Here is a 26323-nt window from a genome sequence, read left to right as displayed (position 1 = left end):
AGTGTCAGAGTGAGGGCAATGTGTCTATGGGAAAAACAGGATGAAAGATGGAGCAGATAGACAAACAGAGAAAGGGTGAGGAGAAGGCCAGAACACCACAGGCTGTGTGAGGAGTGTGAAGAAATACAGATGCCGTATCTTAATTTGATCATACCATTGCAGGAATTTTCCTGCATAGAAGGAAATGCAAACTTGTAGTGTATTCAAGGTTTAAAAAGGCTTAAAAAGGTTGTAATTTTCTCTTGAACATTTCAGTCTTGTTTTGCCCTAATGAAAATTAAGAATAAGATTAAAATAACTTTATTGATCAATTGCACACAAGGTCCAACCGAAATATTACTTCCGCTTTTAACCCACCCCTCTGAAAGACACACACAGACACATACAGTTTTTTTGGATGGAGCGGGGGGCTGCCACAATGGGCGCCCGGGGAGCTGTTGTTGTGGGGGGTTAAAAGGGAAAGGGAAAGGGGGATACCTAGTCAGTTGTCGAACTGAATGTAACTGAAATGTGTCTTCCGCATTTAACCCAACCCCTCTGAATCAGTTAAGTGCCTTGCTCAAGGTTTCTCTCTAACTGCAAGGCTACCTTACAGAAAATGTCCATTAAAACAACATAATACATTTTCCTGCTGTGTGAAACTGGCTAAAATTAAGATATGGCATCTGTAGTGTTCCGTGTGTAAATTTCTACAATGGATTGGTCAAAACAAGCATTGTGATTGATTACCTGTACCTATGTTTGTCCTGTACAACCGTGGTCCTTCCGCTGGTGCTGAAATTCATACTTTTAATGCAAACTTTTAACAAATACAACCAACTTTTTTCAAATTTGTGTTGCTCAACTCGGCGCGAATGCACATGTGCCAATTGAATCGTAGTTTACGTACAAATTATGAAAAAGTCGGTGGTTGTATTCAATAAAAGTTTTTAGTAAAAGTATGAATTTCAGCAGCCCGTGGAAGGACCGCGGTTGTACAGAACAAACATAGGTACAGGTAAGCGTTTTCAGAATTGATTAGTATTGATCGAAGGTGACTCAATGTTGTTGCTAGAAAATCACGTGACCATTTATCAAAACTCAACTCTGCCTCGATATAAGAGAACGGAGTTGACCATTTCTCAGCTAGGAGTTCACCACCCCTCAGAACAGCCTCAATTTGTCAGGGCATGGACTCTACAAGGTGTCAAAAGCATTCCAAAAGGATGCTTGCCCATGTTGACCCCAATGCTTCCACAGTTGTGTCAAGTTGGCTGGATGTCCTTTGGGTGGGAGACCATTCTTGATACACATGGGAAACTGTTGAATGTGAAAAACCCAGCAGCGTTATAGTTCTTGTCACAAACCGGTGCGCCTGGCACCTACTACCATACCCCGTTCAAAGTCACTTAAATATTTTGTCTTGTCCATTCACCCTTTGAAACGTACACATACACAATCCATGTCTTAATTGTCTCAAGGCTTAAAAATCCTTCTTTAACCTGTCTCCTCCCCTTCATCTACACTGATTGAAGTGGATTTACAAGTGTGGGATCATAGCTTTCACCTGAATTCACCTGGTCAGTCTATGTCATGGAAAGAGAAGATGTTCTTAATGTATACTCAGTGTATATTAGCAAGCTCCTGCAAGACACCCCAGCCTTCTACCTGCATCTCAAGCGGGTGGTCTCTGTAGTGTGTGGTACAGTCGGGAGCCAGTCGGAGGTAACACAGGGTTCCATGCTGCGCCGACTGTGCAAGGTTTGTTGTGGAAATAAATAGTCTACATATTTTGATATTAGGTTTCTCAAATCTTGTTGCATCCAAAGTTACTAATCTCTCTCTCTCTCTCTCTCACGCAAAAATACACAAACCACTCCATCAGAAGCTTCTCTCTGAAAGCCAGAGAGATAATGACAATCAGCGGGCATAGAGCGGAGAGCTCCCTGAAGAGCTAGCCAACTGGACCCCTTCCCTGGACAGCAGGAAGAGATGGAACAACATCCTGACAGGGTCCGACCTCACGAACCACCCGCCAGTTCCGGCTAAACGGCTGACTAGGCCCAGTTAGATGCATACTTCAAAGGCTGCACAATGAACGGCAATGAGCACATTAATGTTTACAACAAATAGTGGATGATGGAAATAAATCAATCGTGTCAGTTTTATGATTACAATAATTCCCCTTTCTGTAAAATGGTCCGGCAGTAGGCTACAAGTGTTGGTATTTCTGCTTGATGAGCGTGATTATTGATGCGCTAAATTCAGCACGGCGGACAGCGCTATCACTGTCAGCAGCACTAGCAGTGCCTGCCCATAGCAATGATGCAAATTGAATGAACGACCAGTAGGTTTGAATGATAGCGACGCCAATCGACCAGCTGGCTTGGCCTGCAACCATAGATTTGTGTCGAAACTATATTTTTGTGGAGGGATGAAATAGTAGCCTATGAATACCTTTATCAAACTAGTGTTATTTATTTTACACTCAAGGGTGTGCTCAGCTCCGCCTCGTACTTACAACCGCAACACAGCCGTGCTAAAAAAGTTGTTTAACACGCCCTCTTGTGTACAATTGCTTTAGTCAACGTAAATACTATAGAACTGTATGGTATTGTATGCCGAATTCATTATGCTATACGTACTATAGCATAAACAATATGCATTAGGCAAAATATGCTAAATATAGTTCTGTAATGCATACTGTATACAGTATGCAGTATACAGTATGCAGTATACAGTACATGTATATAGGCTACACCTACATACAGCACTGTACGATCTTTACCCTCCGTTGACTCCCACAAACTTTAGGTTCTTCTTGGCTCCTCCTCTGTTCCCCTGCTTGTCGGCAGCATCGTTCTTCTTCATGATGGATTTCAGACCTAGAGAATGAGAGAGAGAGAGACAGAGAGAGGCAGAGAGAGATCGAGAGAGAGAGGCAGAGAGAGAGAGAGAGAGAGAGAGGCAGAGAGAGAGAGAGAGAGAGAAAGAGAGAGCGAGGCAGATATAGACACAGAAAGAGAGTTGTCAGGCCTCTGGGAAATAGGGTAGTGTGTGCTTTCCATCTTCAGCACGTACAGGGTCTCTTGTGTACACACACACACACACACACACACACACACACACACACACACACACACACACACACACACACACACACACACACACACACACACACACACACACACACACACACACACACACACACACACACACACACACACACACACACACACACACCATATGGATACACTAATCACCTACTCTACATAAATCTGAAGCAGATGTGCACTTTCTGCTGGGTCAAACAAGAAGATTCTAACAGCATCAAGGAGGATAACAACATGACATTACAACACCTGCTACAGTCACTACTCAGTAAAAAAAAGGGTACGGTTAGGGTACAGTATTGTTCCCTGGGGTACAAAACGATCAAAATACACATCATGTACCAGAGGTGCACATATGATCTCTTATGGTACCTTTTAGGGTACATGTGCGGATAATCTAGTATAATGGTACATTTTTGTACCCAATATTTTGAATATAAAGGTACAATCATTGGAGGCATGGCTTTCAGTTAGTTATTTTTGGCCACCTGTGAGTGGAAGTGTTTACGTGGCCTATGGTTATGTTAATTAAAGTATGAGCATGTCCGCTGCCAGTTCTCAAGTCTTCATAAAGGCTCACATAAGAGTGTGTGACAATAGAGAGTTGTAATTAATATTGTAGTGACCTTAACCCAACACTGAACAACCTCGCAAAGAGGTACAGACCACTTGGTGTAATGGCTAAGGTATTGGCTTAACAGTCGCTGGACACAGGTTCCAGTCCTGGTTGGGATTACCACCTGAATGGTGGCAGGTACCCTAGTGGTTAAGAGTGTTGGGCCAGTAACAGAAAGGTTGCTGGTTTGAATCCCCAAGCCAACTAGGTGAAAAATATGTTGATATACCCTTGCGCAAGGCACTTAACCCTAATTGCTCCAGGGTCACTATCAATAATGTCTGATCCTTGACCCCAGGGTGAGTGGGATATGCCAAAATGCAAAAAACAAATTTCCAGTTCACACATGTGTATAATACAAACTTGTACATGTGTGAAATAAGACGAATGTTAGCACCCACCTAATTATTATATAATTCGTTACATTGGTGTCCGAAGTGGGATGGCGGAGAGGCATGGGTTTTGACTAGATGGTTTACAGCTTATGTCAGAATTTACTTTTGTAGCAGGTTCTGAGAATTTACACAGCAGGTTAGGATAATTAACATAGCAGGTTAAGAGAATTATGTTAAGGTTAGGAAAAGGGTTAGAGTTAGCTAAAATGCAAACATGTTACATTTTTGACATAAGATGTATACCATCTAGACATGACTAGAGGCTTGTACATGTAAGGGACTTGGTATAGAGAATTAAAAAAAAAAAGTAACCTTTATTGTTACTAGGCAAGTCAGTTAAGAACAAATTCTTATTTACAATGATGGCCTACTGGGGAATAGTGAGTTAACTCAGGGGCAGAACAACAGATTTTTACCTTGTCAGCTTGGGGATTTGATCCACCAATATCTAATGATACAATGGACTACCTTATAGGGTAGTGTTTGTTGAAATGGAATTTTTGCATCTACCTATCAATTTTGAGATTTGTTGATATTTTGGTCCAATAGTAATATTCTAAAAAAACGAATAAACATTAAAATGTCAGAAACTTGATGAAAATATATATTTTCTTCAGTTTATCAAACTACTGTCATAAACATTTGAATGATTTTTTGTATTTTTAAATTACAACGTACATACATAAATATTTTCAAAGCCCACTACACATTACACACATTACATTACACATTACACACATTACACATTACACATCATTTAAAAGCACTTTTCATAGAGAATGTTACAAACTGGACGATATTTAGTAACTTATTTTGAAGAGATGGTAATTGGGTCTAAATAAGCAGAGTGTCCTGTCCTTTGGTCTGATATGTGTGCTTCACTGCTTGATCAAGACGACGGGAAGGATAATTGGTATAAATCAAGAAGCAGCCACCAACCCGTACACAAAACCCATCCTCCTAAAACTTGAAAGCATTTTACAGGTCAGTGCTCATCAGCTTCACTCAAAACTCAGTTACAGCAGCAGCCGGGACGAGGGGAAAGAGGCTTCTTCAAAAGAAAATCAAAACAGATAGATATGGGGACTCTTTTATTCCAACAGCAATTAGGCTGTATAATAGATAGTCTGTTGGTCCTTCTAGCATACAGCATATTGCACTTTCACTTTAAACGTGTAGCTATAGCACCTCGAATGAATTCGATTGTGTCGTTTCTGTATTTTTCATGTTTTATGTACCGTCTTTTTAAGCACATGACCAAATTAATTTCCCCCTGGTGGGATAATAAAGTGGATCTGGATCTGAATCTGTTTGGTAGTCTAAATTCAGTGTACTTGTCTTTGACTGCCAATTTAAGCCAGACCTTTTCTCAAATGTCAATGACGCTCTCTAGAACAATCAGTAGCTGAACGCACAGCGCGGGATGGGGGGTCAGAATCAAAGGTCACGCTGTTGTGTATGCTCTCCACACTGACATTCACCTGAGCTGCAGTACGTGTGCTCTAGCTTCTGGGCCAAAACACAACAAGGAGAAGAAGAGAGGTGAGAGGGGAAGAAGGAGGGAACGGGGGGAAAAAAGGGAGAGGGAGAAGAAACTGCATATTTGATCTGTTCTTGGAGGTCATCCAACAACGTCATTTAGCCTGCTCCACGTGTTCCACCGCTAGCCCTCACAATCAATAGCCATCACAAACACACGGAGGACCCTGGCCTATCAGAGTCAATGGAGGATTCCTCTGGTCTGACACTGTAGACAGAGACAGGCCATGGGCTCTTTGTGCTAAGACAGGAGAAAGCTCAGTATCACGGAGATAAAGCTATCGGAGAGGCGTGATCTCATGGGACACAACGCCTGACCATGTAGGAGAAGAGGGTTTGAAAGTGTATCAACGTGTGACTGGGGAACGTTAGAATATCTTCAAATCAAATTTAATTTGTCACATGCTTCGTAAACAACCGGCGTAGACTAACAGCGAAATGCTTACTTAGGCCCAGTCTGAGATGATAGTGGGACATACATGTACAGCGGATTTGATTCCAGCCTGGACCACATATGTACTTACTATGTTAACTACATTAATACTGTACAAAAACATTGACCAACCTTGTTGTTTGCTGGCAGCTGCCTTCTGTCCAGGGGAGTAGAAGGCAGACAGGGCACTGAGGGAACTGACCAGCTGGCTCTGGATGGAGCTCATCTTAGACAGACCTGACTTCCCCGTTGCCTTCCCCGCTAAAGGCTTCCCTGCAGCGGGCATGCCCTGCCCTTCTGCAGGCTTCTGGGCACTCGGGCTGGTGGTCTCCTGCTTGTCTGGCTTGTCCTGGCTGCTACCTAGCTGGGCCCACTGCTCATTGATCAGCCCTGTGAGGCGCGTCACCACCTGGCCGAGGGCTGGGTTAGACCCCTGGCGAGGGGCCTGGGCCAACACTGGGTTGGACCCCCGACGAGAGTCCTGTGACTGGGGCTGGGTCTGCTCCGACTCCTTCTGACCCATCTGGGTCTGGCTGGAAGAGGGACTGGGTGCTACTTCTGGGCTCTCTGGGGTTGGAGATTCTATGACCGCACTTTCTGTGACCGTACTCTCTGTAACTGTGGTCTTTACAACCTCACTCTCAGTTGCCAAATTCTCTATGACTGTACTCTCTGTGGTTGTACTCTGTGTAACAACACTTTCAGTCAATGTAATTTGTTCAACGACAGTCTCCTCTACTACCACTACTTGCCTCTTTACCATACTTCCTGTGACTACATTCTCTGTGACCCCATTCTCTTTGCCCACACTTTCTATAACCACAAAACGTACCGCACTCTCAGCGATCTCACCATCTTTAACCACACTGCGTGAGACTACACGTTCTGCTTCCACAATTTCTGAGACCGCACTTTCTATGGCCGCACTTACTATGGCCGCACTCTCAATCTCTATTTCCCTATGTGGGTTATTGCTGGTCTCGACTCTGTCTCCCTCTGTCTCTGTCTGCTGATATGCACTCTGTGCTACGACTGTCTCTGTCACCTGGTCAACTGTACCCACTCTTTCTGTCTCTGTCCCCCTGTCCACACTGTTAGCCCTATGTCTCACTGGACGTACAGGTGCTGTCTGTGTTTGTGTCTCTGTCACCTGGTCTACACGGACTCCTGTCTGTGTCTCTGTCACTGTCACCTGGTTCACAGGATCCAGTGTCTGTGTCTCTGTTCCCCGGTCCACACTGTTAGCCCTATGTCTCGCTGGTCTCACTGGACGCACAGGTGCTGTCTCTGTTGTCTGATCTACATTGACTACTGTCTGCATCTCTGTCTCTGTCACCTGGTCTAAGCTGTCTCCAGGCGGTGTCTCTGTCACCTGGTCCATTGTATCCACTCTCTCCGTCTCTGTTCGCCGATCCACACTTTTAGCCCGCGGTCTGACTGGACATATAACGACCATCTCTGTCTCTGTCACCTGGTCTTGAGTGTCAAACCGCTCCGTCTCCGTCCCCTGTTCCACACCACCAGCCCCCTTTCCGATTAAACAGATGACTATCCTTTCTGTATCTGTGCCCTGCTCCACCGTATCCGCCCTCTCCGTCTCTGTCTCCTGACTCGCACTTCCCACTCTCTCTGTCTCGGTCTGCTGGTCCACACTGGTCCTCCTACTTGTCTGTCTCTCCCTGGACACCTCCTCCGCTCCTCCTGTCCCTCCCACGCTCAGCTGTAGTATCCTTTCCTCCTTCATCCTGTTCTCCTCTACCTGTTGTTTCAGGAGACTGTTCGTTCTCTCCAGGTCTTCGCTAGCCTGACTTAGCTTAGCCTCTAGCGCTACTAGCTTAGCCTGGAGCTGTTCGACACTGAGCAGGTCCTCCTCACCACTGACACTGACTCCCTCTACGACTTGCACAAACACTCTGTTGTCTAAAGGTTCTGGTGCTTTCGGTGTTGCAATGTTCTCTGGTTGCTCTGTTTGCCTTTCCTCTGTGTGCACTAATGGATTCAGAAATGCTGTTTGTCTATCTGGTCCCTCTGCTGTCTGTGCTTGTCTCTCTGGTTCCTGTGCTGCTAAAAGCCTATCTGGTTCTTCTTCTTGTGCGGTACTCTTTAAGGATTCCTGTTGCATTTCTGTCTCTGACACGGTGCTCTCTGCTCTCCCGGGATCCACTGTTGCTTCAGCCCCCGGCGGCTGAGAGGCTGGCCCAGGATCAGTGCTTAGGGCTGGGGAGGGCGAGGCACTTTGTGGGTGGGCTGGAGGCTGGGGCTTGGTTTGGACCTGCAGCCTGAGGATTAGCTGCTCTCTCTCCACCCTCAGTGAGCAGATCTGGGACTTGAGCTCTGGGATGGTCCTCACCATGTCCTCCAGCTCTCTGACCCTCTTCAGGGCTGCGGTGATCTGCTGGTGCAGCCCCGACCGGTCCTGGGGAACAGCGCGGACCACGTTCTCAGATGAGCCGTTCTCCGTTCTTTCGTCCCCAGACTCAGAGGCCTTCCTGTGCGGGATGGTGACTGGCATGCTGGACGTCCGAAGGAGGTTGGGCCTCCCCAGGGGCTGTTCGCCTAACACCCAAGGCCCAGCACCTGCCTCCTCCCTGGGCCTGGCAGAGGCAAAGCTACTCCCCTGCACCCTGCTGTTCTGGCTATGACCCCCCGATGCGCCACTACCTCCATCACTGGGTCTAAAATCCAAGATCTGCTGGACATCAGTAATTCTGCCCCGGGGCTTGGGCCCTAGGGTGGAGGTGGAGGACCAGGTGTCCTTAGGGGCCGGCCTGGCTCCATGCCCAAGCAGGCTGAAGTTCCTGGGCAGGGTGCTGAACTTAGGAGGGCCTCTGGCCTTGCGCTGGATGTGCACCCTCTTGATGGTGTTGCCTTTCTCGATATCGTCCACATACTTGAGGAAATCAAGGTCCAGGTGGAAGCCGTAGGGGGTCTCTACGGAGTAGGGCAGCTGCTTCCTCTGACCCCCACCTCCACTCTCTCCTTCGGATCTAGGGTAGCCATTTGCTGCAACATGAAGAGAGAGTTTTTAGTATTCACAGTCATCCCCATGCATCCAGGGACATGCTGTACAGTATTGTTCGCCCTTGGGCAAAACATGAAGCTCATTCCGGAGGGGGCTGCGATTTTTTGGGGGGGCTTGCGCTGAAGACATCTATATCGGTCTACTAATACAGGACTAGTGAAAGCCCAGTGAACTACTTTTGTGAAAAAATGCTAACTAAATGTATTTGTGTGTTTACCACTATTTGTAACTTGAGTCTGATAATTATCTGTACAAAACAGTTAATCTGATAATACTTGTGGAATATAAAAATACTTGTTTTATATGTTTTCCAGTTGATTGAAATAAAAGTGAAACAGTCTATTCATTTTCAGTAGACTCTCTTATGGAGAGTGACTTACAGTAGTGAGGGCACACATTTTCTTACTTGTCCCCCATGGGAATCAAACCCACAACCCTGCAGTTGTAAGCACCATGCTCTACCAACTGAGCTACATGGGACCTTGGTACAAACCCAGACGAGCAGCCTACAATACAGTAAGGTCAATTTACATGAAGCGGTTTATAAGGACGGTACATTAATACTGCACATCAAGTGGTTATTTTCCATGTGATTTGATGTAAATGTTTGAGGACAGGGTTTTGTTCTTTCTGGATACCATTAGAATGACAATCACAGAGAAAGGGGCAGGGCAACAACTCTTACAATTCCAACTACTGAATCCTGTAAAATACTGTTCTTAATTACACAACTCACTTTTTTTTGCCAAAGTGGAGAAGCTGAAAAAAAAGTCTATATCAATACTAGTAAATGCCCAGTGCACTACTTTTCAAGATATTTCAAGGGGTGCTGCAACACCCTCAGCACCACTACTTCCCCGGCTATGGGTCAAATACAGTGAGCTCCAAAAGTACTGGGACAGTGACACAGATTGGTTGTTTTGGCTCTACTCCAGCACTTTGCGGTTAAAGTGCAGACTGTCAGCTTTCATTTGAGAGTATTTTCACCCATATTGTGTGATTCTTTTGGTATTTACTTTTTGTACATAGTCCCCCCCATTTTAGGGGACCAAAAGGATTGGGACAAATTCACTTATATGTGTATTAAAGTAGTAAAAAGTTAATTATTTGGTCCCATATTCCTAGCACGCAATGACTACATTAAACTTTTGACTGTATAAACTTGTTGGATACATTTGCTGTTGTTTTGGTTGTGTTTCAGATTATTTTGTGCCCAATATAAATGAATGGTAAGTAATGTATTGTGTCGTTTTGGAGTCAGGTTTATTGCAAATAAGAATATGTTTCTAAATACTTCTACATTAATGTGGATGCTACCATGATTATGGATAATTCTGAATGAATCCTGAATAATGATAAGTGAGAAAGTAACAGACGCACAAATACCATACCACCACTTGGAAAGATGAGATTCTCATGAACACAATGGTGATTTGTCTGAAGGTAACACATTACCAGAAAACAAAAGATTATAGTAACCCAGGCAGCCGATACAGTCGCGTCACCCATGGACCAACTCTTACATAAAGCATCCTCCATTCAGGCTTCAAAGGCATCAATTTCCTAACCTCTTGAGCCTATGGGGGGTGCTATTTCGATCTTGGAAAAATGAGTTCCCAAATTAAACTGCCTCGTACTCAATTCTTGCTCGTACAATATGCATATTATTATTACTATTGGATAGAAAACACTCTCTAGTTTCTAAAACCGTTTGAATTATTTCTCTGAGTGAAACAGAACTCATTCTGCAGCACTTTTCCTGTCAGGGAGTGAGATTTCAGAAATCCAGGTCCCTGTTCTGAGATCAGTTTATAAGTCCCCATGCAAGCTATGAGGGTACATGCACTGCATACGCCTTCCTCTAGATGTCAGTAAGCGGTGACACTTTGAATGGAGTCGATTGCGCAATCTGGGACCTTATATTAGACCGTGGAACAGGAAGTACCGTTCTTTTCAACAGTGCGCTTGACGCATGAAGACATCAGAATGGCGTCCTGCAAACGCTTTCGTTTTAGTATTTCTATATCTCCGGTCATGTTTTTATTCGTTATAGGTGTTAAAGACATCATAAGGTAGTTAATTTAAACCGACTTATAGCAGTTTATAGCAGTTTATTGCGATTTTCTGGGATTTCTTTGCCACGCGCTTCCATTTGTTGGGCACCTCTCCAGTGGGTGGCTAACGTTTAGCGGCTAATTCGACTGGACAAGAGGACATCTTTCAGCCAAAAGACGATTGTTTTGAAGAAAGGACACCTTGCCCAAGATTCTGATTGAAGCTCAGCTAATAGTAAGCAGTCTTTATGCTTTTAATTAATTGTTCTGTTGTTAAAAGTAAAATGCATGAGACGCCATTTCTTGCAGTATAGCATTGCGTTATCGCAGCCTGTATTGCGCAGTAATGATAATTTAAAAAATGTAATTCAGCTTTTGTATTAAGAACTAATTTGTCTTTCAATTGCTGTCCAACCTGTATTTTTTAGTCAAGTTTTGGAATAGTTACTGATTAGATTAGGTGCCTCTTCAAAGATTTCTCCTGCCATTTTCCTGGCAGCTTTGCTACTTTTCTCATTGTATAACACGATTTGTGCCGCTAAATATGCACATTTTCGAACAAACTCTATATGCATTGTGTAATATGATGTTACAGGACTGTCATCTGAAGAATTCTGAGAAGGTTAGTGAAAAAATTAATATATTTGGTGGTTTATACGTTATTGCTATGTTTGGCTTGAATCAATGCTGTTGTAATGTTTGCTATTGTGCTAAGCTAATATAACGCTATATTGTGTTTTCGCTGTAAAACACTTAGAACATCTGAAATATTGTCTGGATTCACAATATCTGTGTCTTTCATTTGCTGTACGCTGTGTATTTCTAAGAAATGTTTTATGATGAGTATTTAGTTATTCCACGTTGGTCTCTATAATTGCTCTGGCTGCTTCGGTGCTATTTTTGACGGTAGCTGTGATGGTAGCTGCAATGTAAAACTGATTTATACCTCAAATATGCACATTTTTCGAACAAAACATAGATTTATTGTGTAACATGACTGTCATCTGATGAAGTTGTTTCTTGGTTAGTTTGGTTGGTTCTTGGTTAGTTAGGTTGGCTTTGTGCATGCTACCTGTGCTGTGAAAAATGTCTGTCCTTCTTTGTATTTGGTGGTGAGCTAACATAAATATACGTGCTGTTTTCGCTGTAAAACATTTTAAAAATCGGACATGTTGGCTGGATTCACAAGATGTGTACCTTTCATTTGCTGTATTGGACTTGTTAATGTGTGAAAGTTAAATATTTCTAAAAAATATATTTTGAATTTCGCGCTCTGCCTTTTCAGTGGAATGTGGGAGGAGTTCCGCTAGCGGAACGCCTGGGCTAGACAGGTTATTAAATAGGGGGTGCTGTTTTCACAAATTTCGTTCCCAAATTAAACTGCCTCGTACTCAATTCTTGCTCGTACAATATGCATATTATTATTACTATTGGATAGAAAACACTCTCTAGTTTCTAAAACCGTTTTAATTATATCTGTGAGTAAAACAGAACTCAAGTTGGAGCAATTTTCCTGTGAGGAAGTGAGAAATCTGAAATCAGACAGGCTGTTCTTGGGTCAGTTTATTAATTTGCATGTCTTCTATTGGTCGAGATGCACTGCATACGCCTTCCCCTAGATGTCAGCAAATAGTGAGAATTGGAATGGTGTTGCTAGGCAGATCTGAGGCCATATAAAGGGTTTGGGAACGTGGGGTCCACTCTTTTCAACATTCGCCATGACGCAAGACAGACCTCAGGATGGCGTTCTGGAAAGCTACCGTTATAGGCCTTAGATATATCCGGCTCTGATTTTATTCGATATAGGTGTTAAAGACATCATAATGTTGTTATTTTAAACCGAGTTATATCAGTTTATATCAGTATATTGCGATTTTCGGATATTTCTTTTTGCTGCGTTCTAGTGAGTTGGGCACGTCTGGGCCACATGGCTAATGTTTACTGCTAATTCCAAAGTTGAAGGCGACAATCTACAACCGAGCAACGATTATTTTGGACAAAGGACAACTTGCCCAAGATTCTGATGAAAGCTCATCAAAAAGTAAGAACTATTTATGATGTTAATTCGTTGTTCTGTTGAAAAATGTAAAACTCATATTCCGCCATTAATTTCGGTGCGGTCTCGCTTTAACGCACGCTGTATGTCGTAGTAACGTTAATTTTAAAAATCTAACACAGCGGTTGCATTAAGAACTAATGTATCTTTCATTTGCTGTCCAACCTGTATTTTTTAGTCAAGTTTATGATTAGTTACTGATTAGATTAGGTGCCTCTCCCAAGATTTCTCCCGACATATTGTTGGCAGCTTGGCTACTATTCTCATTGTATAACCACGATTTGTGCCGCTAAATATGCACATTTTCGAACAAACTCTATATGTATTGTGTAATATGATGTTATAGGACTGTCATCTGAAGAAGTTTGAGAAGGTTAGTGAAAAAATTAATATCTTTTGTTGGTTTATTCGTTATCGCTATTGTTGGCTTGAATCAATGCTGTTGTGTGGTTGGCTATTGTAGTAAGCTAATATAATGCTATATTGTGTTTTCGCTGTAAAACACTTAAAAAATCTGAAATATTGTCTGGATTCACAAGATCTTTGTCTTTCATTTGCTGTACGCTGTGTATTTTTCATAAATGTTTTATGATGAGTATTTAGGTAATTCACGTTGGTCTCTGTAGTTATTCTAGTTGCTTTGGTGAGAGTTGTGATGGTGGCTGCAATGTAAAACTATGATTTATACCTGAAATATGCACATTTTTCTAACAAAACATATGCTATACAATAAATATGTTATCAGACTGTCATCTGATGAAGTTGTTTCTTGGTTAGTGACTATTTATATCTTTATTTGGTCGAAATTGTGATAGCTACCTATGCAGGAAAAAAATGGTGGGAAAAAAAAGTTGTGTCCTTTGCTATCGTGGTTAGCTAATAGAAATACATATTGTGTCTTCCCTGTAAAACATTTTAAAAATCAGAAATGATGACTGGATTCACAAGATGTGTATCTTTCATCTGGTGTCTTGGACTTGTGATTTAATGATATTTAGATGCTAGTATTTACTTGTGACGCTATGCTAGGCTATGCTAGTCAGCTTTTTTACTGATGGGGGTGCTCCCGGATCCGGGATTGTGATGAAGTAGAAGTTAACTAGCATTAATTGCAGGGAAAATATGTGTACATTCTTTATTATTAAACCCCATTTTCCACTATCCTTTTTGTATTTCTTGGCCAACGTCCTAAGTTGTCTTTAAGGAGTAACGGTAGGCTCCTTAATTAAAAGTACATCTCGGGCTAGTCAAAGAGGATCGTTTCATATACCTAGCATTTTTACGATTGTCAGAGTAGAGCAAGTCACTATCTGGGTATGTATATTTGGTGGTCTAATGATTTATACTGGTAAAACCAAAAGGAACTGGCAGTTGTCTTTTATATTTGTACAGAATTCCCTGCTCGGTGACGTGGATGCGGGGGAGGGTATTCGCAACAGGTGTGCCTTCTACCCATCTCTATGGTAAGGTACGGGCACGTTCGAGGGTGCCTTCTTTCAAATCTGGCTCCTTCACCAAGACAAAGCTGAGTAGTTGAGCAGAACAAACAACTCTCACAAACCAAACTCTCACAGAAGAGGACTCCCTCGTCATTGATTGTTTTGCATAGGTGACATTGTTCGCTAGTGGCTGTGAAATGCTAACGGCTCAGTCAAACAGCCATTTTGAGTCCCTTGATCTGTTCTCTTTGGTACTTGTAGTGTTAATGGTCACGTTAATAAATGTTATGCTTTTTGTGCATTGCCTTTGTTATGCTAACTGCAGTAAGTGCTTTATTGCTAGGCTTCCTACTTCTGTTCGTTTTTTTTTGTTTGCTTGCCATGCTATGTAGACATTGATCAATTAGCCTGCTATATCTTCGTCGTACCATGCTGCATGCTATTGCACCCCCTTTCTGGTTAACTGCTGCTATATTTATGCGTAACGCATTTATATGCTTATTTAATTTGCATACTGTCATTGATTAACAGACAATTGAATTATGTACATTCATTGTTGTTATTGCCCATTATTATTCGCACCATGGTCTACTTTTAGATAAACCTTATTCCATACAATGCCTACCAAGTCTCAATTCAATACAAGTCTTGTGTCTACGACAGTAAATCATTCCCTGCCATGTATCATCTCATTACCTGAATCTATAAAGACTCCTAAACGGAACTACATTTCTGCCTCCAGTTGCTCTTTAACTGGAGTCCCAAAGTAGGTGGACATCACCATAGTACTCTTCTAAACCTCAATCAGTTACAATCTTGTAACTAGTGTTTCCCTGGGCACCTTTATTAGGGGAGGACATGCAGGAAATGTATTAAAGCACCGTGTGTGTGTGTGTGTGTGTGTGTGTGTGTGTGTGTGTGTGTGTGTGTGTGTGTGTGTGTGTGTGTGTGTGTGTGTGTGTGTGTGTGTGTGTGTGTGTGTGTGTGTGTGTGTGTGTGTGTAACCATTTTGTGACATGCTGTCTTGAAGAAATGTTTGGGATGTGGTCAATTGTTCTGAATGATGTGTGTTGAGTTTGACCAGTGCACTTATTTATGTGGCAATATTCAATATGTTCATTATGTAAAGCCATTGCAATGTACTTTTGTTTTCAATTGGTTTGTTTGAAGAGGCTTTGCTGGTTTGAGGTCCAGCCAGTTATTGGCAGCACCCTCCAAAAAGGTCTTTAAGTAAAGTCCATTTGTATTTCTAAAATCTATTGTTTATGTAAATGCAGTGTAACTCTTATTTGTTTTCGACCATCGGAAGTACAGTATTGCTTGTCACTTTTTGGTAATCTTACAAAGTTGGTTAGCTGAATCTCTGTGAAAGCACTATTTCAAAAGGCTATCTAGTGGAAGTAGCATCCAAGTCATTTCGGTGTACTCTTGTTAATGTGTTACTCGTGTGTCAAACACGGAAACCTAATCCTCCAATCTAAGCGTTAATTAACTTCTTGCCACTATAGGGGGTGCTGTTTCGCATTAGCATAATTTGCTCTACAGATTAAACTGCCTAGTACTCAATTCTTGCTCGTACAATATGCATATTATTGTTATTATTGGATAGAAAACACTCTAGTTTCTATAGCCGTTTGAATTATGTCTCTGAGTGGAACAGAACTCATTCTACAGCACTTTTCCTGATATGGAGTGAGATTTCAGAAATCTTGGCCACTGGTCCCAGGTCAGTTTTAAAGTCCCTGTGAATCCTATGAGGATACAAACACTGCCCACGCCTTCCTCTAGATGTCAGTAAGAGGTGACAATTTGAATGGAGTCGATTGCGCAATCAGGGCCTGTATAAAAGAGCACAAGGCGGAAGTGGCTTTCTTTTCCTGCTGCGCCTGACGCACGAAGGACGTCGGACTGGCTCTCTTTCCAAGCTTTGGTTTAGCCACTTATATATCGCCGGTCATGTTTTTACTCGTTATAGGTGTTAAAAACATCATAAGGTAGTTAATTTAAACCGTTTTATAGCAATTTATATCCGTTTAGTGCGATTTTGAGGCATTTCTTTGTGATGCACTTTGAAGCGCCGGGCACGTTTCCAGTACCGGTCGAACGTTAGTGGGCATTTCGACGGACAAGAGGACATCTTTCGACCAAAAGAAGATTAGACCCAAGAAAGGATACATTGCCCAAGATTCTGATGGAAGATCACCTCATAGTAAGAAATATTTAAGATGATAAATCGTTGTTCTGTCGAAAAATTTTGCACATGTGGTATGCTAATATAACGATTTATTGTGTTTTCGCTGTAAAACACTTAGAACATCTGAAATATTGTCTGAATTCACAAGATCTGTGTCTTTCCATTGCTGTGAGCTGTGTATTTTTAAGAAATGTTTTATGATTAGTAATTAGGTAATACACGTTGCTCTCTGTATTTATTCTAGTCGAGTTGTGATGGTGGGTGCAATTGTAAACTATGATTTCTACCTGAAATATGCACATTTTTCTAACAAAACCTATCCTATACAATAAATATGTTATCAGACTGTCATCTGATGAGGTTTTTTCTTGGTTAGTGGCTATCAATATCTTTATTTGGCCGAATTGGTGATAGCACCTGATGGAGTAAGAAACTGATGGAGTTAGAAAAGTGGTGTCTTTTGCTAACGTGGTTAGCTAATAGATTTACATATTTTGTCTTCCCTGTAAAACATTTTAAAAATCTGAAATGGTGGCTTTATTCACAAGATCTGTATCTTTCATTTGGTGTCTTGGACTTGTGATTTAATGATATTTAGATGCTACTATTTAATTGTGACGCTATGCTAGCGATGCTAATCAGTGTGGGGGGGGGGTGGGGGGTGATCCCGGATACGGGGTTGAGGTTCGTGAAAGGTTAACTTTGCTTGTTCTTTTATATCTGCCTCTGTACGGCTTCCCTTTAATGGGCCTAGAACCTGTCTAACGTTTCGATGTTATAGTTGTAATAAATACATACAACATATATATTTCTGCTGAGGTGTTGTCTGTTGCATTGCTCAGAACTGTTGATTCAACTCAATAGGTGGCCTGTTACGAATCTGTCTTAAGTTCTGGTTGAGGTGTTCCCCTCATTGAACATTAACTGGGGTATGTTATACTAGTTATGTCCATGACAACACTAGTGTATACTACAGTAAATCTGCAAAAAAAATAACTAGTGAATACTATGGTATGCTACAGTATTTAGACCATAGCATACTGTACTATTTTCATGTGGGTTAGCTGTAAATGTATAACAGGTTTGATGTTTGAACTAGGGCCACAATGGAAATACATTTGACACTTTTTTAGTGTTATTCTTCACAAATGTCTAAATGCATTATATCAACATTTGTGGTATTGTGTTTTTAAATAGTCAAAATCAATTAAGGGTATACTAGTGTGGAGTATAGCATTCTACCGTATACTACAAAATTCTATAGTTAGCACCACACGATTGAGGGGGAACCTCAGAGAAAATCCACGGCATGAGCTCCCCAAGGACAGCAAGTTGAAATCAAAACGGCATCGACAAAGCTAACTCGTAGTCTAATCGATCAAACACTACGTGATCGAGGGATACTACAGTGTGTAGTATTCTACACAGTATACAAAAAATGTATCCCGAAATCTGGCAGATGGCGATATTGTTGTTTCATCTTACTGTCCAAAATATGCTTACTTTGAAACACCATTTCCCACCACCATACTAGTGGCTAATGCAACTTCCTGATGTTGCGCCCCACGTTCAGCCAGAGGTAAACAACAGACTGCTGCAACCTGATTGGCTGAATGTGGTTCAGCCAAACTCATTACAGCCACTAGCATGGTGGCTAATTTTGCCTGAATGGACAATGTTTTAGGAATGAACTGATCCACGGGTGATACGAGTGTATTGCCTGCTGCATACACTGGTTCTGGACGGTAAGATGTTGTGTTGTCACGATACCAGATTTTTGACTTGGATACTGTTAGGATTTATGTTTATGCACTATAGCCTGTTTGAAGATGAATATTGTTTTGTTACACACACACACACAAACAATACAGAGGGGGGGGTGTGTGTAGGTGTAAGGACTGACCAACACAGGCCATAAAAGTTGTGGACAGTCTGGAGAGGGGAGGGGTGCATCTCTCTCTAGGCCAACCAGGAGATTAGAATACTGGACAATACCATATTAGGAACTGTTTCAGTGTAGAATCGACAGACACAAGACGGATCTAATCTACCCAGCAACCAGATGTGGACAAAGGAAAGCGCCAAGGGGCTTGGACCGATCCGAGGGCCAGCAAAGGCGGTGCAAAGTCTAAACCACGCCCAGTCTCTACTCTGACAGGCCGGCTCGGAAGCGGGAACTATCTCTGTCACGAGTATATTATAATATCTTTGTCAGGAACAAGTCAGTTCCTTGTTCCACCCTGCGGGGTGGTGCAGTGAACCCGTATATACAAAAATTGCATTTGCCATTCATTGTTTGCGGTAATTAAACATAATTAAAGAAAGTTAGCAGACCTTGCTATTTATTTATCCTGATACCGGATGTGTTACACGCAGCGTTCACAATACCAATACCAGGTTTAGGATCATAATACTCTATACCGAAACGATTCTCAATACCAAAACGATACTCATATACTGAAATGATACTCATATACTGAAACGATACTCATATACTGAAACGATACCACGGCAAAAAAACAACAACATATTAGCTAAAGTCACAGAATAACCACTGGGCTTTATTTTTTTTAAAATATTGAACAATGTTAACTGGTAGAACAAATACAATGTCTTCTATTCTATAATCAATTTCTTGCAACAAAAAAATTAACACCATACTAAATCAGAATACCTCCAATTTTCCATATGCAAAACCATAGTGGAAGTATGTACAAATAATTGTACAAATACATTTAAACTGTTTCAAAAATGTAATTTGATACATATCATGGTTCATTTGCTAGTATATGGCCATAATATTGGGTCAAATGACATTAGACCTCTAATTCATTACAGCTAACTCTTTTAATGTATTAAAATAATAGTTTATTTCCAAAACTACATACTTTGAAGCTCATTTCTGAAGCTTGTATATTGCAGTCTACCTTAAAAATACAATAGAATTTGCATAGCATTCAATGATTCCAAGAGGGCATTCACTTCCCAGGATGCCCAGGGCTGCTGGCTGGTGCTAGTAGCTACTGCTAGCAAGCCCAGACAAATGTGAAGTATTGCTGTCAAGTTAAGTGCATTTCACATGACTTTTGGTTTGTGTAATCATATACCGAACAGAAGTCTAATCTATGGATTTCACATGAATGTCAGGGGTGTAGCCATGGGTGGGCCTTGGAGGGTCTAGGCCAACCCACTGGGGAGCTAGGACCTGGCAATCAGAATGATTTTTCCCCCACAAAAGGGCTTTAATACAGACAGAAATACTCCTCAGCAATATTTTGCTTAGTTTTTCTGGGGCGCTGGCCCTCGTCTGATCTGTAATCAAGGTTTTCCCATAGTTCACTTCTGGAGACAGTTTTGTCAAGCTGCGGGCGTGGAGGTATGTTTTCGTTAGAAGCCATGCTGTCGGCATTTTCTATGCTCTTGCTTGCGTCTCAAAAGTGTCCTGCACTGTGTCCCTCGATCGTGTGGTAAGAACTACACGATCGAGGGATACTACAGTTCACTACAGTAGCACACCACCCTGCATCCCACTGCTGGCTTGACTCTGAAGCTAAGCAGGGTTGGTTCTAGTTGGTCCCTGGAGGGGCGACCAGATGCTGCTGGAAGTGGTGTTGGAGGGCCAGTAGGAGCACTCTTTCCTCTGGTCCCCCAAAAATATCTTAATGCCCTAGGGCGGTGATTGGGGACATTGCCCTTTGTAAGGCGCTGTCTTTTGGATGTTAAACAGGTGTTCTGACTCTCTGTGGTCACTGAAGATCCCATGGCACTTATCGTAGAGTAGGGGGGTTAACCCTGGTGTCCTGGCTAAATTCCCAAGCTGGCCTTCATACCATCACGGTCACCTAATCATCCCCAGCTTCCGATTGGCTCATTCATCCTCTCCCCTGTAACTATTCTCCAGGTTGAGAATGTGTTCTCAGTCAACTTACCTTGATAAATAAAAACTACAGAATTCTATAGTAATCTGGTATTTTTATGTGGGTTTACTTACCACTTTTCTTGTCCATCGCTGTAGTAGTTCAGGGTCATGGACTTACTTCTCTCTAGTCAGAGTTGGCAACCTGGTAACGAGAATTGAAGTCTGTGAGCCACTGAAATAACACTGAATATCAACACTGGCCAACTGGTTTTAATACAACCTCTGTTTTGTATTAAACATCTTTGTGTTTGAAAGAGATACGAACGTAGCGTAGCCTGTGAAACGACTGTTTCTCATTGTGTTCTACCAGTGACCCGTGATAACTATTTGTTGGTAATGACAACCTCTCCCCTGTGTTATTGTCTAACAGAGAGAGAGAGATCCTCGGTGGCCATATAAAATCACCACAACACTCACAGGGGCTACAGTTTCATCCAACTAAGTAGGAAAATGTTCCATCTGGGTGCCATTTTGTGTTGTTTGTTCCAGTTGGAGCTGCCAAGAAACCAGAGCCCCTGTTTTTTACGAGGGCTTCGGGTGAGGCAACAGGGATGGGAAAACAACTGAGATTTCAAAACTTGTAGAGGCTTATGCAAAGATTTTAAATGTAATATCCAATAATGCGAATAACACACAGCCCAGGCTAGAACGTTCCCACAGCCTTAAGTGTGCTTTCTGTATTGAACCCATTTTAAATAGCTACATTAACTCGACAGCAAAATATAAATGCCAAAGCAATTTAGCAAATAAGCACACATTCACATAATTGCCATGCAAATTTGTTCCGGTTACAAAATATCTGCTACTTAGGAGGACACAGATACTAGCCGGGAGCATTGATTTAATGAGAGTTTGAGTGTGGACTTGAACCCGGCAGGCGGGAATCAATTTCAGTGCAATATAAACTACTGTTAGATAAAGAAAAACATGGACGCTACCTGTATCAATCTTTATGATTGCTTTGTCATTTTAAATGTGTTATCATGGAAAACTGTAGGTCCTAAAGCACTTTCGTTGTCATCTCTTTCCTTTCCTACCATCACAAACCTCTTAATCATTCACAAACAACACTTTTGAAGCCTAAGTCTATGAACAAATTGCAAGTGGCAATCTTCCCTTTGCACATTCTGCTTTGATGACTGTGGAGAGAACAGAGGAAGCATCTTTTTGCCCGGCAACAAATGTCCTGTATCTGTAAAAAGTACACACTGGGACGATGGTGCTGGGCAAAGACTGTGTGCTTAGATTAGAGGTAGGCTGTTTACCATCAGAGTATATCACAGGAAAAACACTACAGCACACAGGCACTGCGTTGGACGGCAATGCCATCAATTAAAATGACAGCCAATCCACACAGGAACCTGATCATGTATCCATAACAACCAGCTGGAGCACTCCATAAATAATCCCCAAACACTGACAACAAAGCAATGTGTGATCGAGAGCAGATGTGTTTCTATCCACCGGTGTCTCTATCTTGTACAGTCATGGTTTTATCCCCAGCCATCTATCCACACCGGCCCTACTTGCCACCAGTTCAGCTGTGAGACAGAGACTTGAGGGGAGCGAGTCGTGACACATTGTACGACTGTCATCTGAAACACGGGATCCGACTGACAGTGTCTCCCCTACCACACAGACAGCTACTGTAGCTAGTCCCCGGGATGTCGCCATGGAAGCAGGGGCATGCATGTCCCTGACACTCCAAATCCTTCATGTGGCGGCGGGGCAATCCGCATTCTGCTCGTTGACCCTGAGGCCTAAATGGCTCATTTGCGAGCGGACGAATGCCGTTGATAATCGCTGAGTGAAGTGTGAGGCTGCGGACCCCTACAGTCAATTACACACAGATCCTTACTAAAAACACAAGGACAGAAATGAAATAGAGAGAGGGGAGGGGGGGGGGGGAGAGAGACAGAAGAAGGAAAGGGAGAGGAAGGAAAGCGGTAGAAGGGTAGAGAACGAGTAATACGGACAAAGACAAACCGAGGGAAGATGAGAAACAGAGGCTGGCCAGACCTGGACGAAGATACTTAGCGAGTCTCTCTCTCCAGCTGAACTTCCACCAACCTCCTTTTTGAGGAATCTAAGAGCCTTTAATGGGGACAGTAAAGTCACTTTAAAGGTGCCCCTCTCTGACGAGGGCCTTTGAGCTCAGTGAGAGCCGCTCACTGTGACGTGAGGTTCAAAGGCGCGATGCGAACGCGCATCACCGCTGGGTGACACGTAGAACATCACTTCAATAGGCTCACAGGCAGGCACAGAGGAAACTGGGCCAGAACATCACGTCAGCATGGTTACAGGCAGGCACAGAGGAAACTGGGCCAGAACATCACGTCAGCGTGGTTACAGGCAGGCACAGAGGAAACTGGGCCAGAACATCACGTCAGCGTGGTTACAGGCAGGCACAGAGGAAACTGGGCCAGAACATCACTTCAATAGGCTCACAGGCAGGCACAGAGGAAACTGGGCCCGAACATCACTTCAATAGGCTCACAGGCAGGCACAGAGGAAACTGGGCCCGAACATCACTTCAATAGGCTCACAGGCAGGCACAGAGGAAACTGGGCCCGGACATCACTTCAATAGGCTCACAGGCAGGCACAGAGGAAACTGGGCCCGAACATCACTTCAATAGGCTCACAGGTAGGCACAGAGGAAACTGGGCCCAAATGGGGGACCCATCACCTTACAACAGTAAATAAGACTAACAAGACCACGAGTACCGGACATGTTGACGTCCGTTTCCATGTGTTCCAAGTCAAACCACACACGTGAGCCTCTTCACAACAACGACGAGAAAAAACCCACACTATTTCCGTAACGCTCAACGAGATGAGTGATCTAGAATCTACCAACACCATGTTTTAAAACCAGTGAAGCGTGACTGGGGCTGGTGATATGAAGACTGACATGCGTTATAATAACGCCTGGCCGGAAACGATGGATATCACATCACCATAACAGCTACAGTAAATAACTTCCTACTGACAGCCCTTTAATAAATGCCAGCAGATCCCGCAAACCACAGGGGGCGAAGCCTTAATTGAACGTCATGGGTCGTTATGAGTCCCTTTGCAGCGCTGCAGATTGAATTACATTTAACACGATAACACACGCCAGAGAGGAATTGAAGAGATGGGGGAAATTAGATGGGAGAGGCTGGAGTCTAGAGGTGGGTGAGAGAGAAAGAGGGAGAGGACAGCTGCACCGTCACCTCACTAAACAAACCCACTAAACAAACAGCAAGAAATTGCAAACGGCAGCAGAACGAATGGCTGAGCGAGACAACAAAACAACATCTGGGAGTTTCTCACCGGTTGGTTCCAGGCGCACAGCTCTAGAACGTCTTTGATCAGCTCCCTCACATGTCCACTATCTGTGTTTACCTCGACTTAACCCTGAGAAAGTCGACATAGCCGGTCACCCCCAAAACACACACACACACGCATGTACACACACACGCACAACACATACACACACAAACTTACATACACACAGTACACACACACATATCCAGGAGTCAGGGGGTCTTTAATCAACATTTCTCATTGGAACGTTCTCGTTGCTTGTCGTTAGGAATCGTCTGCAACTAAAGCAGGAAATAGAGGGTTGGGCATGTGGACAGCCCAATTAGTTTCCTCTTAATAAGCTGCCAGAGCTGGAGTTCTCCCTCCAGATGACACAATACAGAACTCCTCGACTCCACAGAGAGACCAGACACAATCTCCAACTCTCTGTCTGTACTGGAGTAATACATTATACTGTGTGTGTGTGTGTGTGTGTGTCTGTGTGTGTGTGTGTGTGTGTATGTGTATGTGTGTGTGTTGTGCGAGACCAGCCGCCCGCTTTCATTAGAGATAAAGAACAACACAAACATCAATTATTTATTCACCCAGCCCCATGGCTACCCTCTCCCAGCCTAGCAGACTTAGCATAATGGCTAACCCTTAGCGCCCCTCCCCATCCGAGGGAAACGGGGGTTTCTGAGGGAAAAGCTACCGCTAATTAGCGCGCCGCGGGGCTAGCCCTACAGTATATGTTGAGAATTGTCGGCATGTTAGAGCTGGCTTCCTAGGCAAAGAGATGAGGGGGAAGGGATGGAGGGAACGGGGGAGGAAGAGAGAGAAGGAAAGGGGGGGAAGAGACTGCTGTCAGGAGAGATGACAAAGTTGGGTTGAGTGTGGAGAAAAGAGACAGAAATTGTATTTGGCACATGCTTCGTAAACAACAGGTATAGACTAACAGTGAAATGCTTACTTACAGGTCCTTTTACAATAAGGTGGAGAGAAAGATAAAGAAGGGAGAGAGGGATGGCGAGGGATGGAGGGAGAGGAGGAAGGGGTGGGCACATGTCACATTAGACTGGATCAATTACAGCACTGTCAAATTATATCAGATCCCCTGCACTCCCTTCTGCACATAAAAAACAACACACACATGAATGCACGCATCACATTTACAAACAGAAGCAAACAAGCATTCACATATGCACAAACACATTTTCAAGCACACAGACTACATGCCACACACACGCACACACACACACACACACACACACGCACTCCTGGTAGTAAAAGTCTGCATGGTAACAGAGCAGGCACCTCCATTTGAATAAGGAGGGAGTCACCACTCTCTACATAGCCATGTTTCTGCACACACACTTACACCTTCATGCACACACACATATACACACAAACATAGGGGCACACTCTCATACGCATACACAAATGCAGGCAAATGAGTTGGCTGGTTACCAGTAAGGGTAAACCGACTGCATGTTCATTTCTCTCCATTTGTGTATTAGTGTATGTGAGCTCAGCCCAGAAACATGAGCTCAGAGGCTGCCTGTTCCTCCTGCAATGCAGCAGCAACGGCTAACAGGAAGAGCAGAAACACACTAAAACGAGCCACCCCTCTCTGCTATCATAGCAGCCTGACTTGATACACAGCAAACCGGAAACACACACACACTCCACAGCCTGACACACACATCTCTCACCTGTGCTGCTTCGAGCATCGCATCCCCGCGTACCCCGCAGAGAGAGAGGGAGAGGAGGAGCGGGTGGAGAAAGAAGGGCACAGAAAAAAAGGAAGGAAAGAGGGGGACTGAGAGCGTAAATAGAGTGGAGATGAGAGAGAGAAAAATCGACCGGACGTCAAAAAGAAGAGAGGGAGAAAATAGACCGAAACAGAGATAAAAGGAGGTGAGTCACAGGGAATAACGGAGAGCGAGGGGATTCCTCTCACCTGCTGTGCAGCCAGCTCCTCTCCTCTGTTCCTCTCTTCCTCAACTCCTTTCCTCTCTGCCGTCTGCACGCGCTACTGCCGCCTTCCCTCCCTCCCTCCCTCCCTCTCAATTTCAACCCAACACCCACCCCTCCCCAAAAAAAAGAAGTGAGGAAAAGAAAGGTGTTGTTTGGGGTCTGAGAGGAAAGGAGAGAGAGGCGATAGTCAGGCAGCTGCTCTGTGTAGGATTGATCACCCTTTGCCTGCCTACAGCGATGAGCTGGCCCAGAAAAATAAGACCAGGAAAGAATAATACCCAGGAACACACAAGCCAA

At 43.3% G+C, this 26323-nt stretch overlaps 1 protein-coding gene across 1 annotated transcript in view; it reads right to left on the bottom strand.

Moving 5' to 3' along the window:
• The window catches only part of LOC120052663 (KN motif and ankyrin repeat domain-containing protein 4-like), a 42983-nt gene extending 16936 nt beyond the window's left edge, over positions 1 to 26047 (bottom strand). Inside the window, exons 1-4 of the mRNA XM_038999708.1 lie at positions 26010 to 26047; positions 20832 to 20901; positions 6208 to 9078; positions 2768 to 2864 (exon numbers count right to left, since the gene is read on the bottom strand). Coding sequence (XP_038855636.1) covers positions 2768 to 2864; positions 6208 to 9078; positions 20832 to 20847 — 2984 coding nt within the window. The 5' untranslated portion in view covers positions 20848 to 20901; positions 26010 to 26047. The remainder of the gene's footprint in view (positions 1 to 2767; positions 2865 to 6207; positions 9079 to 20831; positions 20902 to 26009) is intronic.
• Positions 26048 to 26323: the final 276 nt, after the last annotated feature.

This window comes from Salvelinus namaycush, chromosome 8 (genome assembly GCF_016432855.1).
Source record: "Salvelinus namaycush isolate Seneca chromosome 8, SaNama_1.0, whole genome shotgun sequence".
In the NCBI taxonomy this organism is placed as follows: domain Eukaryota; kingdom Metazoa; phylum Chordata; class Actinopteri; order Salmoniformes; family Salmonidae; genus Salvelinus; species Salvelinus namaycush.
The sequence above is the reverse complement of the archived record's forward strand: the minus strand, read 5'-3'. Positions and strand labels throughout refer to the sequence as shown.